Source organism: Sturnus vulgaris, chromosome 26 (assembly GCF_052056855.1).
Source record: "Sturnus vulgaris isolate bStuVul1 chromosome 26, bStuVul1.hap1, whole genome shotgun sequence".
Classification (NCBI taxonomy): Eukaryota; Metazoa; Chordata; class Aves; order Passeriformes; family Sturnidae; genus Sturnus; species Sturnus vulgaris.
In genome coordinates, this window is record NC_142268.1 from 4,719,350 (window position 1) to 4,731,533 (window position 12,184).

The following is a 12,184-nucleotide window of genomic DNA, read 5'->3' on the forward strand; positions in this document are numbered from 1 at the left end:
CCTCGGGCCGGCCCGGGCCGGGGTCGCGGCTCCGCGGGGAGGGCGGGGCCCGCAAGGGCGTGGTCTGGTGGGCGGGGCCGCGGCGGGAGGGCCCGAGCCGGAGGGCGGGGCCGTAGCGCGCATGCGCGCGGCGGGCGCGGCCCGGCCCATCGCCGGGCGGGGCGGGGGGCGCAGGGAGGCGGCGGCGGCGGCCCCGGGCAGCGGCACCGCCCCGGCCCCGGCCCGCTGCGCTCCGCGCCCGCTCCGCGCCATGCCCGGCTCCATGTACCAGCCCGAGCCCGGGCAGCCGGCCCGCGGCCCGCCGCGCTGCCTCACCCTGCTCAGCCCGCCGCCGCCCGCCGGGCAGGACCCGCCGCCGGAGCCCGAGCCCGGCCGGGAGCGGGAGGGGCCGCCGGGGCCGCCGGCGCAGGGCGAAGCCGCCGCGCTGAGGTTCGCGCTGGACCAGCTCTCGCTGCTGGGGCTGGAGGGCGCGGAGGAGCCGGCGGGGGGCGCGGGGCCGGGCGGCCTAAGGGAGCGGGAGCGCGGCGGCGGCGGCTCCCCGGTGCCGGCCCCCGCCCCGGCCGCGGGCGCCTTCGGCAGCCTGGCCCCGCCGCTGGGGCCGCCCGCGCTGCTGCCCGAGCCGCCCGCGAACAGGAAGAAGAGCGTGAACATGACCGAGTGCGTGCCCGTGCCCAGCTCCGAGCACGTCGCCGAGATCGTGGGCCGGCAAGGTAACGCGGCGTGGGGACACGGCGGGACACGGGCACCCCCCTCCCTCGCGCCGGCCCGCCGCGATTCGGGGCAGTTTCGGGGCTTTGTCTCCGTGCGGAGGCGGAAACTCAACGGCGACAGCTCCCGCGGCCCCGAAAGTCGGCCGCGGGTCCCGGGAGCTGCGCTCCGCGCCGGTCCCACCGAACTGCCTGGAAATAGCAATGAAACTCCATCGACCCGGGTGGGGTAACGCCGGGTGCTCACGGAAAGTTCCCGGGAGCCACGCGAGTCCATGGGAGCTGGCAGGACACGGAGCGAGGCGAGGGCTTTGCTTTCATTGTAGTTGTGCCTCTGCCCCCTCCCCTCCAGCTCCGTATTTCAAACCCGGTGTGTAAACGGTGCCCCTCATCTCCGACTTCGTATACAAATCCTCCTGATAAACCCGATATAAATGGTCATTAACCGGCTCGTCTGTAGGTGGCCGGAGCTCCGCAGGCAGCCGAGGAGCCCCTCGCACCCAGCTGTCACAAAGGGACGCCCCAGCCCCCGCCGGGTGGGTGTGCCTGGAGTGGGCTTTGTCTCCAGGACATACCAAATAAACCAAACTTTCACCTTGAAAAATCAAAAAGAAAATACCTAGGGCGGAGGATTTAAGGAATAAAAAGGAAAAGGAAGAGAGCAGCTGCCCGCAGGGATCCCGGCAGGAATCCCCTGGCAGGGAGCGTGACCTCCGGGGTGTTTTGCCCTTGTGGGCTCTGGCACCCCAGCCCTGCCCTCGCCCGGCGGCTCCCAGCCCTCCGTGCCCGGGGGGCTGCGGGTCGGGGGTCGGGGGGCTTTTTTTCCAGGGGGGAAGCGGGGAACTGGGCAGGCTCATTGTTCTCTTTGTTAGCCAGAGCCATGCTGTGATGAGCGCGGTGACATCATGCTCTGCGCTTCCCATTGGCCTGCGCTGCCTCCCAGCCGGCCCCGCTTCCCGGCCTCCCAACTTTCCGTGCACCCCTGTGCGGTCCCAGCCCCCGGCGGGGGGTCCCCCCGGGCTGCCGGACCCCGCCGGGTCGGGCGAGCGGCGGGGCAGAGACAGGGGAGCGGAGCGTGGCACCGCGCCCTGCTCCCGAGGATTCTCCTCCTCCTCTTCCTCCTCCTCCCGGGCTGCATGGACACCTGGCTTTGATAGCCTCGCCGAGCTCTGCGGAGCCACGGGGTCCGGCGGCTTGAGAGCGAACCTGGCCGGGGGCTGGGCTGTGCTGGGAACCCGCTGTTTCTGCCGGGGAATGGCTGCGTTCGGCCCGGGAGCTGCCGGTCGGTGCCTTCCTTTCCCTGGGTGTTTGAGAGTGGTGAGACCTCGGTGCTGCCCCTCCAGCACCCCGAGGAGTTTGGTGCACAGCCAGGTACCTGCCCAAACACCTTGGTGGAGTTCGGGTGCTCGCTGAGCTTCACGGGCTTGTGAAACTTTTGAAAGAAATACTGCCAAAGGAATTATTATATTGGTTTGAAGAGGGGTGCTTGAGGAGCACAGTGTGGGCTCGGAGGTGACCTGGGGCCAGCCGTGAGCTGCAGCCCCAGCCCATGAGGAGGAGCAGCCCTCTCCAGGGGTTTCCTCTTGTGTTTCCTGCCCCTCTCCTGCTCTTGGCCTGCTGGGATGCAGTGTGGTGGCCTTGCACTGGGTTTCTTTTGGGGAGGGGCACTCAGCACTCTCGATCACATTGTGGGATCGGGCAGCACGGGGCTGGCAGCAGCGTCTGTACTCCAGCTCCTCTCTGTATCACTGGCAGCTGGATTACAGCAAGGATGCTCAGGTGTAGCCTGAGCAACACCGAGCTTATTCCTCGGGGCTCACACAGAGCAGAGCCCTTCTCACCCACCCGGTGCTGCCTCCCAGGTCCTTCTGGTTCCCAGCTCCCCGCTGCGAGTCTCCCTCAGTGTTGGCAGCCCCATAGCAGTGGGGTCTGGCTGTAGAGCTGAGCTTTAGGATGTTTGGCTGGACTATCCTCATTGTGGTATATCGACAAAATGTGCCCCGCTGGTGACACTGCCCTGTCACTCTTGTCTTTCCTTCACTGCCCAGCCTGGTTATGACCCAGGGAGCAGGAATTTGTGCTGCTGTCATACCTGGAACATAGAAAGGGATGAAGATGTGCATCTCGGGTGCCCTGGAAAGGGCTGGAGTCAGGGCAACGCTCAGGATCTCTCCCACACACCTTGGGGCACTTTGGGAGCTGTCCTGCTTTGCCCAGACCTGGCCACTGTGGCAAGTGGGGACCAGGAACACATGGATGTCCTGTCCTGTGCAGGCTGAGATGGGACACAGGCAGTTGGACACAACTTCTGCTCCTTTTCTTCAGTTTCTCTCCTCCAGATATCCTAATTTAACCCTTTCACAAAGGAGCAGCAGCAGTCCATCAGGTAAATCTTGGTTCTCTGAATCAAATTGGTGTTTTCTTCCCTGAGCTGGAGGAATGTTTGTCATGACCCCATGTCCAGATTGACATCAGTGACACCGTGGAGCAGCATCTGCCTGCTGGGATCTGCAGCTCCTCTCCCCCCCTGCCCACACGGCTGCGTGGCCGGGCGGGATTCCCTGGCTGTGCCTTCGCCTGCAAGCCTGGTCATGACTCCTGCTGTGGGAGGGACCATCTCCAAAAAGTGCCGTGGGCATGGATTGGAGCAGCATGGGCTCATGTTGCCATCCTGCAGAGAGAGCCATGGGGATAACAGGAGTCACCAGGAGCACGGGGCAGGTGTTAGAGCTGCCCTGACTCTGGCACATGGGCTGGTGTGGATTCCTGCTGCCCCAGCTTTGGAGGGGCATTCCAGCAGCGTCTACTCTCCCCTCCCACACCAGGCACCTCCCATGAGATGGAGCCACAGCTCCTCTCCCCATCTGTGACACTCAGGGACTGTCACAGCTCTACAAAAGGAAAGTTGCTGTTTATAGAAGATGCTGAGATGCTCGAAGGGTAGATCCAGGGAAGGATGGCACATGGCACCTCTCCTCGCTGCTGGAGTGTGGCTGGCATTCCAGTGCTGAGAGGATGCACAGAGTGACCATGGGCCTCTCTGGGTCAGCCTGGGCACCTGTAACCTCACCATGGATCACAGGGGTGCAAGGAATCCTCTCATTTCAGAGCCCTGGGTTGCTGCTCTCTGTTGTCTCCTGCCCAGGTGCCATGTCCTTGGAGGCACCTGGCACATCCTCCTGGCTGCCTCCTCCCAGCTGGGCCATAGCAGAGCTGAGAACTCCTGAGCTTGGTCACACAGATGGATCTGATTGCTGAAGGATCTGCCTGTACATCTGAGAGCTGGCACTGGCTGCACACTGTGTCCCAAGGAGAGGAGCCCAGCCTCCCTGCCCTGCTCTTCAGTGTCTGGAGGAGAAGCCAAGGTGTGATGTGTTCACTTCCTGCAGCAGGGATGAGTTTGTTCCCTGTGCAGAGTTGGGAAGGAGCACTCAGCACGGGGAGAGGAGCTGTGATGGATATGCAGCATTTTCTCCTCCATGCCTGGCCCCAGTCCTGGCCCATCCTGTGCCGTTCACTGGAAACGAAGGGGACTGGGAGCTCCAGAACTCTGGATCAGAGGCCAGGAGATGCTGCAGAGCTGGGGAAGAGGAAGAGCCCTGGGTAGGGCACTCCAGGGGCGAGGCACCAGAGGGTTCCCAAGCCTGTGACCGACAACATCCTCCTGCCTGCTGCCATCAGACGCTCCTCCAGAAAAGCTCTTCTGGCACTTTTTTGGTTTCACCAGCTCAGAGCTGGGCATTGCCAGCACAGACCTCCTTGGCCAAGCAGAGATGTGGTCTGGGCAAGGGGATGAGCTGTCTCTGTCCTCCTTGTGTGCAGGAGGCAGCTGATGGGGGAGCAGAGGCTGCCCAGGCTGGGCTGGGATCAGGGTGTGGATGAGCTGCGTGGGATCCATCACCTCCAGTGTGGGCATTGGAGCACAGAGGATGGAGAGGCTCTTCCCAGCCCTCTCTCCCGGTGCTGTACTGGTTTTCATGGGCTCTTGCAGTGGTCTCAGCCCTGATTTGTCTGAGGCTTCTTGCAGAATGCCAAGTTTTCTTTGGTGATGCCAAGTGGGCATGTCCAGGGAGAGCAGCCACCTTTCCTAGGGTGCTGCCTCCATCATCACCGTTATCCCGGGGAGAATTCCCTGGGATTCTGTTTCTTGTCAGAAATTACCAGTGTCCCATCCCAAGGACAGGCGGGATAGGTTCAGCCAGGGCAATTTTGCAGAGTGGAGTGTAAAGGGAGCCGTGTGGGATGGGGAAAGGGTGAAAGAGGAGGGCATAGAGTTGAGACAGTTTGGGAAGAGTGTCCTGCTCACCCCCCATCGGGGCTGTTACTGCAGGCAGAGCTGGGTGCGGTGGCACAGGAGGCTGTGACTTGCAGGGTGGGGGGTCAGACCTTTGAATGCTGGGGTTTGCTGGCAGCTGAGGGTGGCTGTGGGGTGTCAGGATGAGTTTGAGACTCAGAGTTCCACCAAAGAGATGTAACACAGCAGCTGAGCCACTCTGAGGCTCTGGTGAGACCTGGGCTCTGGTGTTCACAAAGGGCTCTTGGGGCTGAAGCACGCCTGGGTGTGTTCCCTCCATCCTGCCTCTGGTTTTGGGCTGGTTTTATCTGGACTTTTAAAGCTGCTTCGATGAAGACTTGGAGCAAAGTCTGGCACTTTGTTAAGCTCTGTTGCCGTTGGTGCTGCACAGCAGCCCTGGGCCACGGGAATGTGTGGATGCCACCTGCTGCTGCTGGGCTGAGGTGTGGCACTGCCTGGGCTGGCACTTTCAGGAGCTCCAGGTCCCTGCCACATCTGGCACGACCCTGATCCTGCAGCAGCTTCACGGGGGTGTGGCCATCCAGGCTGGTGTCACAACGTGCTGGGGTGGAGGTTCGCAGGGGCTCATCTGAAATGTCTCGTACTGCTCTGGATCATTCCAAGTACAAGAACAATGTGGAGCTGCTGGAGCCAGTCCAGGGGAGGCCACGGAGATGCTCCAAGGGCTGGAGCCCCTCTGCTCTGGGGACAGGCTGGGAGAGCTGGGGGTGCTCACCTGGAGAGGAGAAGGCTCCAGGGAGAGCTGAGAGCTCCTTGCAGGGCCTAAAGGGGCTCCAGGAGAGCTGGAGAGGGACTGGGGACAAGGGATGGAGGGACAGCACACAGGGAATGGCTTCCACTGCCAGAGGGCAGGGCTGGATGGGATATTGGGCAGGAATTGTTCCCTGGGAGGGTGGGCAGGCCCTGGCACAGGGTGCCCAGAGCAGCTGTGGCTGCCCCTGGATCCCTGGCAGTGTCCCACGGTTTTGGAGCAGCCTGGAATAGTGGGGGTGTCCCTTCCCATGGCAGGGGGTGGAACAAGACTAACTCTGAGGTCCTTTCCAACCCAAACTGTTCCATGATTCCCAGCTGCAGTTGCTGGATAAACCCCCAGGTTACAGTTCAGGTCCATGTGGCTCTCGGGGGTTAAGCCACGAGGTGCCATCCTCAGGGGCAGCCCTGGCTCAGCCCCTCAGGGGTGCAGGTGTGCTGCAGGACAGGGGTGTCCTGCTGGGAGGTTGTGTTTGTGTCCCCTCAGCAGTTCCCGGTGTCCCAGAGCCATCGCTCGCTGTGCTGGGCGGGGCTCAGCACTCCTGTGCAGGGGAGGCTGCAGCTCATCCTGCCCATCCTGCCCCCTGCAGCCTTTGGGACCTTTGCCTGGCAGTCCCTGCGGCCAGGGGCTGCCTCAGGAGGAGTTTGGACCTGGGGACAGGGCAGGACAGATTGGTCCCCTGGTGTGTCCCGATGCTGGAGACTCCTCCAGGCTCAGTTCCTGGTGCTGGTGCCAGCACATGGCCTCAGGCAGTGCCTTCCCTGGCCGTGCCTCCCTTCCCAATTCTCCCTGGTTCTGGGACAGGTGGGGGTGACCCCACCCCCACCACACCCCAACTCTTCCATATGTGCCATCCTCTCCTACCCCTCCCCAGGGATACCCAGCTCCCACTCCAGCTGTGTTTGGTGCCATCCATGGCCCTGGCAGCATCCAGCAGCCATGGGCTGGGGACATTATTCCTGTGCTGCTGGTTTGAGGAGGGTGGAACTGGCCAAGCCAGGCACCCCTTTGATTTTTATCCAAGGTTTCTGGCTTTGTCCCTGTGAAGAGCTCACAGAAGCAGCCAGACAAACTCTTCCTCTCTTTAGTGCTGACATCATTTGGGTCCCACTGGTGTTGCTGGTGTGAGGAAGAGCCTCACTGGGCCATGTCCCCCATGGGATGTGGCTCCTGAGTGGCTTCTGTGTGCAGCTCCTGGAGCTGCCAGTGGCTTTGCATCCTGAAACTGCCACTTGGTGAGGATTGAGATGGAGCTCAGGGAAAGGTTCTTCCACCCGTGGGTGCTGGGCACTGCCCAAGCTCCTCAGGGATGCTCAGGGTGGGACTGTTGGGCTGTCTGTGCAGGAATAGGGGCTGGACTCCATCTTGGTGAGTCCCTTCGAAGCTGGGATATTCCATGATTCCGTGATGCCGCAAAGGATGAATTTGGGACCTTGGGCATGAGGCTGGTGCCCATGGGAGGCACCAGCAGAGCCTCTTCCCACTGCCCTGGGCTTGTCCTGGTTTGCCAAGCAGTGGAGCAGGGGCAGATCTTACAGGATAAATCTGGGAGGGGAACGTGGGAGTTGTAGGCACCTCTGCCAGGACAGCCCTATAGGAGCTGGCACATGATAATAATTCAGTAAATGTCACCTTCCATGGTTCTGCCCTGCCCCAGTCCTTGGGCCATTGCTTTGCTGTGTGCCCCAGCCATAAATCCACCTGCCAGGGGTTAGTGGTGCAGAAGGGCCTGGCTGTGACACCCAGGGCAGCTCCTGCTGCTCTCTGACAGTTTTTTACTTCTTGTCATCCACGAGGCTCAATGCCCTGGGAATTGCAGCACACCTGGGGCTGCAGGAACAGCACAGCTCCTCTTCTCCCTCTGCTCTCCAGGTGCTGCTGGAGAGCCTGGATTGATTTACCTGGCTGGGACAGACCTGACTCAACTTGTGCCATTCCAGCCCTGGCTGAGTCACAGAATCCCAGAATGGTTTGTTTTGGGGGGGATACTAAAGCTCATCCAGTGCCACCCCTGCCATGGCAGGGACACCTTGCACTGTCCCAGGCTGCTCCAAGCCCTGTCCAACCTGGCCTTGGACACTGCCAGGGATGGAGCAGCCACAGCTGCTCTGGGCACCCTGTTTCACTGTAGTGGGTTGATGCTGGCTGGTTCCAGGCATCCCCTGCATGCTGCTCCGTCACTGCCCTCCACAAGTGGACAAGGGAGAGAAAATAAAACAGAGGGTTCATGGATTGAAATAAAGGCAAGGAAAGATCCCTCACCCAATATTGTGAAGGGCAAAACAGACTCAACTAGATTCAACTAATTGAATTCATTTTTAACAAAATCAGAGCAAGATCATAAGAAGTAAAGTAAATCTTAAAAATACCTTCCCCTTACCCCTCCCTCCCTCCTTCCTGGGCTCTCCCTCCACCCTCCAGCAGCGCAGGGAGATGGGGATGGGGATCACAGTCAGTTTATCCCACATTGTTCCTGCTGCTCCTCAGGGAGAGGAGTTGGAGCCTTTCCCTGCCCCAGTGTGGGGTCCCTCCCGTGGGACACAGGTCACACAGTGTCCCAGCCTGGGTCCCCCTCAGGGTCACAAGTGTTTCTAGCAAACCTGCTCCAGCATGGGCTCCTCTTTCCATGGGTCTGCAGGTCCCTGCCAGGACCCTGCTCCAGATCAGGCTTCCCACATGGTCACACCTTCTTCGGGCATGTCCCTGCTCCAGCATGGGCTCCTCTGGGGTTGCGGGTGCATCTCTGCACCCCTGTGCACTTCCATGGCCTTCACCATGGTTTTCCCCAGAGGCTGCAGGGGAATCTGCAGTGCCTGGAGCAGCTCCTGCCCCTCCTCCTGCCGTGTCCTGGGTGTCTGCAGAGCTGCTTCTCTCACATCTTCTAACCCTGCTCTTCTCTAGACCCAATTACAACTGCACAAGACCTTTTATCCTTCTTAAATCCATGATCCCGAGGTATCCCCACCATCTCTGCTGGGCTGGGCCTTGGTCAGTGCCAGGTCCATCCTGGAGCTGGCTGGAATTGGCTCTGCTGGACACAGGAGAAGCTTCTGGCAGCTGCTCACAGAAACCACCCCTGTAACTTCACTGCTACCAAAACCTGACTACAGAAACCCAGTACTCCCCACCCTCCCAGGGAACAATTCCTGCCCAATATCCCATCCAGCCCTGCCCTCTGGCAGTGGAAGCCATTCCCTGTGTCCTGTCCCTCCATGCCTTGTCCCCAGTCCCTCTCCAGCTCTCCTGGAGCCCCTTTAGGCCCTGCAAGGAGCTCTCAGCTCTCCCTGGATCCTTCTCCTCTCCAGCTGAGCACCCCCAGCTCTCCCAGCCTGTCCCCAGAGCAGAGGGGCTCCAGCCCTTGGAGCATCTCTCTGGACTCTCTCCAGCAGCTCTGCATCTTTCATGTGCTGAGGCCCTTCAGCCTTCAAGGCCTCTCCTTCTCCAGCCTCCCAGCTGGAAGAGCAGCCCTGCCCTTCCTCAGGGAGCGTCTGGGAAGAGGAGGAGGGGAAGGAGTGCCCTGAGCTGTTCACAGAGGAGCCAGGCAGGCACTGGCAGCTGCTCGGCTGTGCCCGGAGGAGTGGAGCTGTTTATCCACAGGAGCTGCAGCAGCCATGGACGGGGACAGCTCAGAGCTCCCATGGAACATCTTCCATCCCTGCTAGCTCCCAGCTTTGTGTTGGATGCTCTGCAAAGCTCAAGGGTGGGAGGGGGCAGACAGGGGTCATTCACTGCTGTGTGCCAGTGGCCACTGAACTCGGCTCCACTTGCACTGTGCCTGGTTCACAGGGATTTAATGAAGAGTGGATGCAATTACGGCTGGGGTGCAGGGAGTGCAGCTGGCCTGGCAGCCACAGACTACTCCTCTGGAGCAAAGCAAAGTGGCCCTGGAGGAGAGTTGGAGTCTTTTGCCCTAGAGGAGAGCAGGAGCCTTTGGCTGGATGATGCTGCCAGGACCTGCAGGCAGAGCCCAGCTGGGCCAGGACAGGGCTGTGCCCAGGGCAAAGGCAGAGCTGCAGCACCATCTCACAATCCCACAGCCAGCCATGGGCAGCTCTGCCTGCTGAATCACCTTCCTCCTTCTGGGGAAGCAGAACAGAGAGAGTAGGAGCCCAGAGAGACCCCTGCCCCAGCCTAGGCACTGGGGATCCCTCCCGTGGCACGAGGAGGGGAGGTGGTGGCTCTGGACCTGCAGGATCCAAACAGCTTCTTCCTTCCTTTCCATCTTGGCATCTTTTTTCTCCTTGTACCTCCTTACACACCTCTGGAGTGAATCCAGTTTCTCACCTGCTCAGTGGCCCTGATAGTGCCCCCATGGCTGCCTGTCCTGGCACCTCTGCCCACGCCTGTCCCACCCCTCTGGAGCAGGGCTGCAGTCTGCATCCTGCTGATCCCCAACCCTTGAGGGTCAGAGCAGTGCCAGGAGCTGGGAGAAGTCAGGGCAGCCCCCCTGAGCCAAGAGCTCTCATCTGCCTCGGAGGCAGGAGGGACCCCTCTCTTAAAGAGTGTCCCTGTTGCAGATGCTGAGCCAAAGGGACCTGATTCCTGCTGGTCCACTGTGTCCCATCCTGGGCGAGCAGAGGGTCACCATGATGCCTCAGCACTGATGTGTCATTTTCTCCCCTTCTCCTTGCCCTGCAGGCTGTAAAATCAAAGCCCTGCGTGCCAAGACCAACACATACATCAAGACACCGGTCAGGGGCGAGGAGCCCGTGTTCATCGTCACTGGCAGGAAGGAGGACGTGGAGATGGCCAAGCGGGAGATCCTCTCGGCCGCCGAGCACTTCTCCATGATCCGGGCCACGCGCAACAAAGTCAACGGGCTGGCAGGGGCCATGCAGGGGCCCCCCAACCTGCCGGGCCAGACCACCATCCAGGTGAGGGTCCCCTACCGCGTGGTGGGGCTGGTGGTGGGACCCAAGGGAGCCACCATCAAGCGCATCCAGCAGCAGACGCACACGTACATCGTGACGCCCAGCCGGGACAAGGAGCCCGTGTTCGAGGTGACGGGCATGCCCGAGAACGTGGACCGGGCGCGCGAGGAGATCGAGGCGCACATCACCATGAGGACAGGCTCCTTCATCGACGTCAACGCCGACAACGACTTCCACTCCAACGGCACCGACGTGTGCCTGGACCTGCAGGGCAGCGCGGCCGCCCCGTGGGCCAAGGCCCCGCACCCCGCCCAGCGCCCCTCGGCCGCGCTGCGCAACGACAGCCTCAGCTCCCTGGGCAGCGGCTCCACCGAGTCCTTCTACAGCGGGCGGGTGGCGGCCGCCAGCCCCACCAGCCCCTACAGCACCTTCAGCGAGCCCCCGGCCCCGCTGGGCTCCGACGAGTGCGACTTCGGCTTCGACTTCTTGGCCCTCGACCTCACCACGCCCACCACCACCATCTGGTCGCCCTTCGAGCGCTCGGGCAACCCCCTGCAGGCCTTCAGCAGCTGCTCCTCCATCAACAGCTCGCAGAGACGCAACAGCGGCCCGGCCACGCCGCGCCACTCGCCCACCCTGCCCGAGAGCGGGGCGGCGGGGCTGGAGCACCCCTCGGCGCGGCGCATCCCCAGCGACCCCGCCGGCGCCCTGGCCTGGCTGCCCACCCAGGGCTCGCTCTCCTCCTTCTCCAACAGCACCGGCTACTCCTCCTCCTCCTCGCTGCCCGGCAGCATCTCGGCCGCCTCGGGCTCGCCCACCGACTCGAGCAGCTCTGACGGGCACCGCAAGAGCTCCCGGGAGTGCATGGTGTGCCTGGAGAGCGAGGTGATGGCCGCGCTGGTGCCCTGCGGCCACAACCTGTTCTGCATGGAGTGCGCCCTGCGCATCTGCGGCCGGGCACAGCCGCAGTGCCCCGCGTGCCACGTGCCCGCCACCCAAGCCATCCACATCTTCTCCTAGCCCGGGGGCTCGCTCGGTGCCCCCTCCACCCCAACACCACGGCGTTTTAAGGACTTTATACTCTTTAAATGGAGCTTTTTATTTAATTACAGAAGTGATGGGTGCACGGGGCGGGGAGGGGGGAGAGGCGTTGGCGAGGAGCTGGAGAGGCGCAGAGGGCACGGCGGGGGCGGGGGGAGGCCAAATCCGGGGGGTCGGGAGGGTGGGGGCGAAGGGGCCGAAGAAGAAGAAGAAAAAGACGACAAGGATGAGGATGAGGAAAGAGGGGCGTGAATTCCGCGAGGAGGAAACTCCGATGTTTACAGAATAGCTTTAACTCTTACCTGGCTGTGGGGCTGGGTAGGGAGCCCGGCTGTTCTCCACCAGTCCTTCCCAAATACCAGTATTCCGTTTGCAAACTGAAATAACCAGAAAGAAAAGGTCCGGTTGCACTTTTTATTTTAGGACACGCAAGGGTTGTCTTTTATTTTTTTAAAATCATTCTATTATTATTATAATAATTTTTTGTGGTTCTTTTTGT

General features: G+C 61.5%; 1 protein-coding gene across 1 annotated transcript; it reads left to right on the forward strand.

Annotated features, from left to right (window-relative positions):
* The first annotated feature begins 250 nt into the window (after positions 1-250).
* MEX3D (mex-3 RNA binding family member D) lies at positions 251-11,818 on the forward strand. Its single transcript, XM_014884439.2, has 2 exons — positions 251-710; positions 10,412-11,818. Exons 1-2 carry the CDS (start codon positions 251-253, stop codon positions 11,662-11,664), a joined length of 1,713 nt encoding a protein of 570 aa, XP_014739925.2. The 3' UTR covers positions 11,665-11,818.
* Positions 11,819-12,184: the final 366 nt, after the last annotated feature.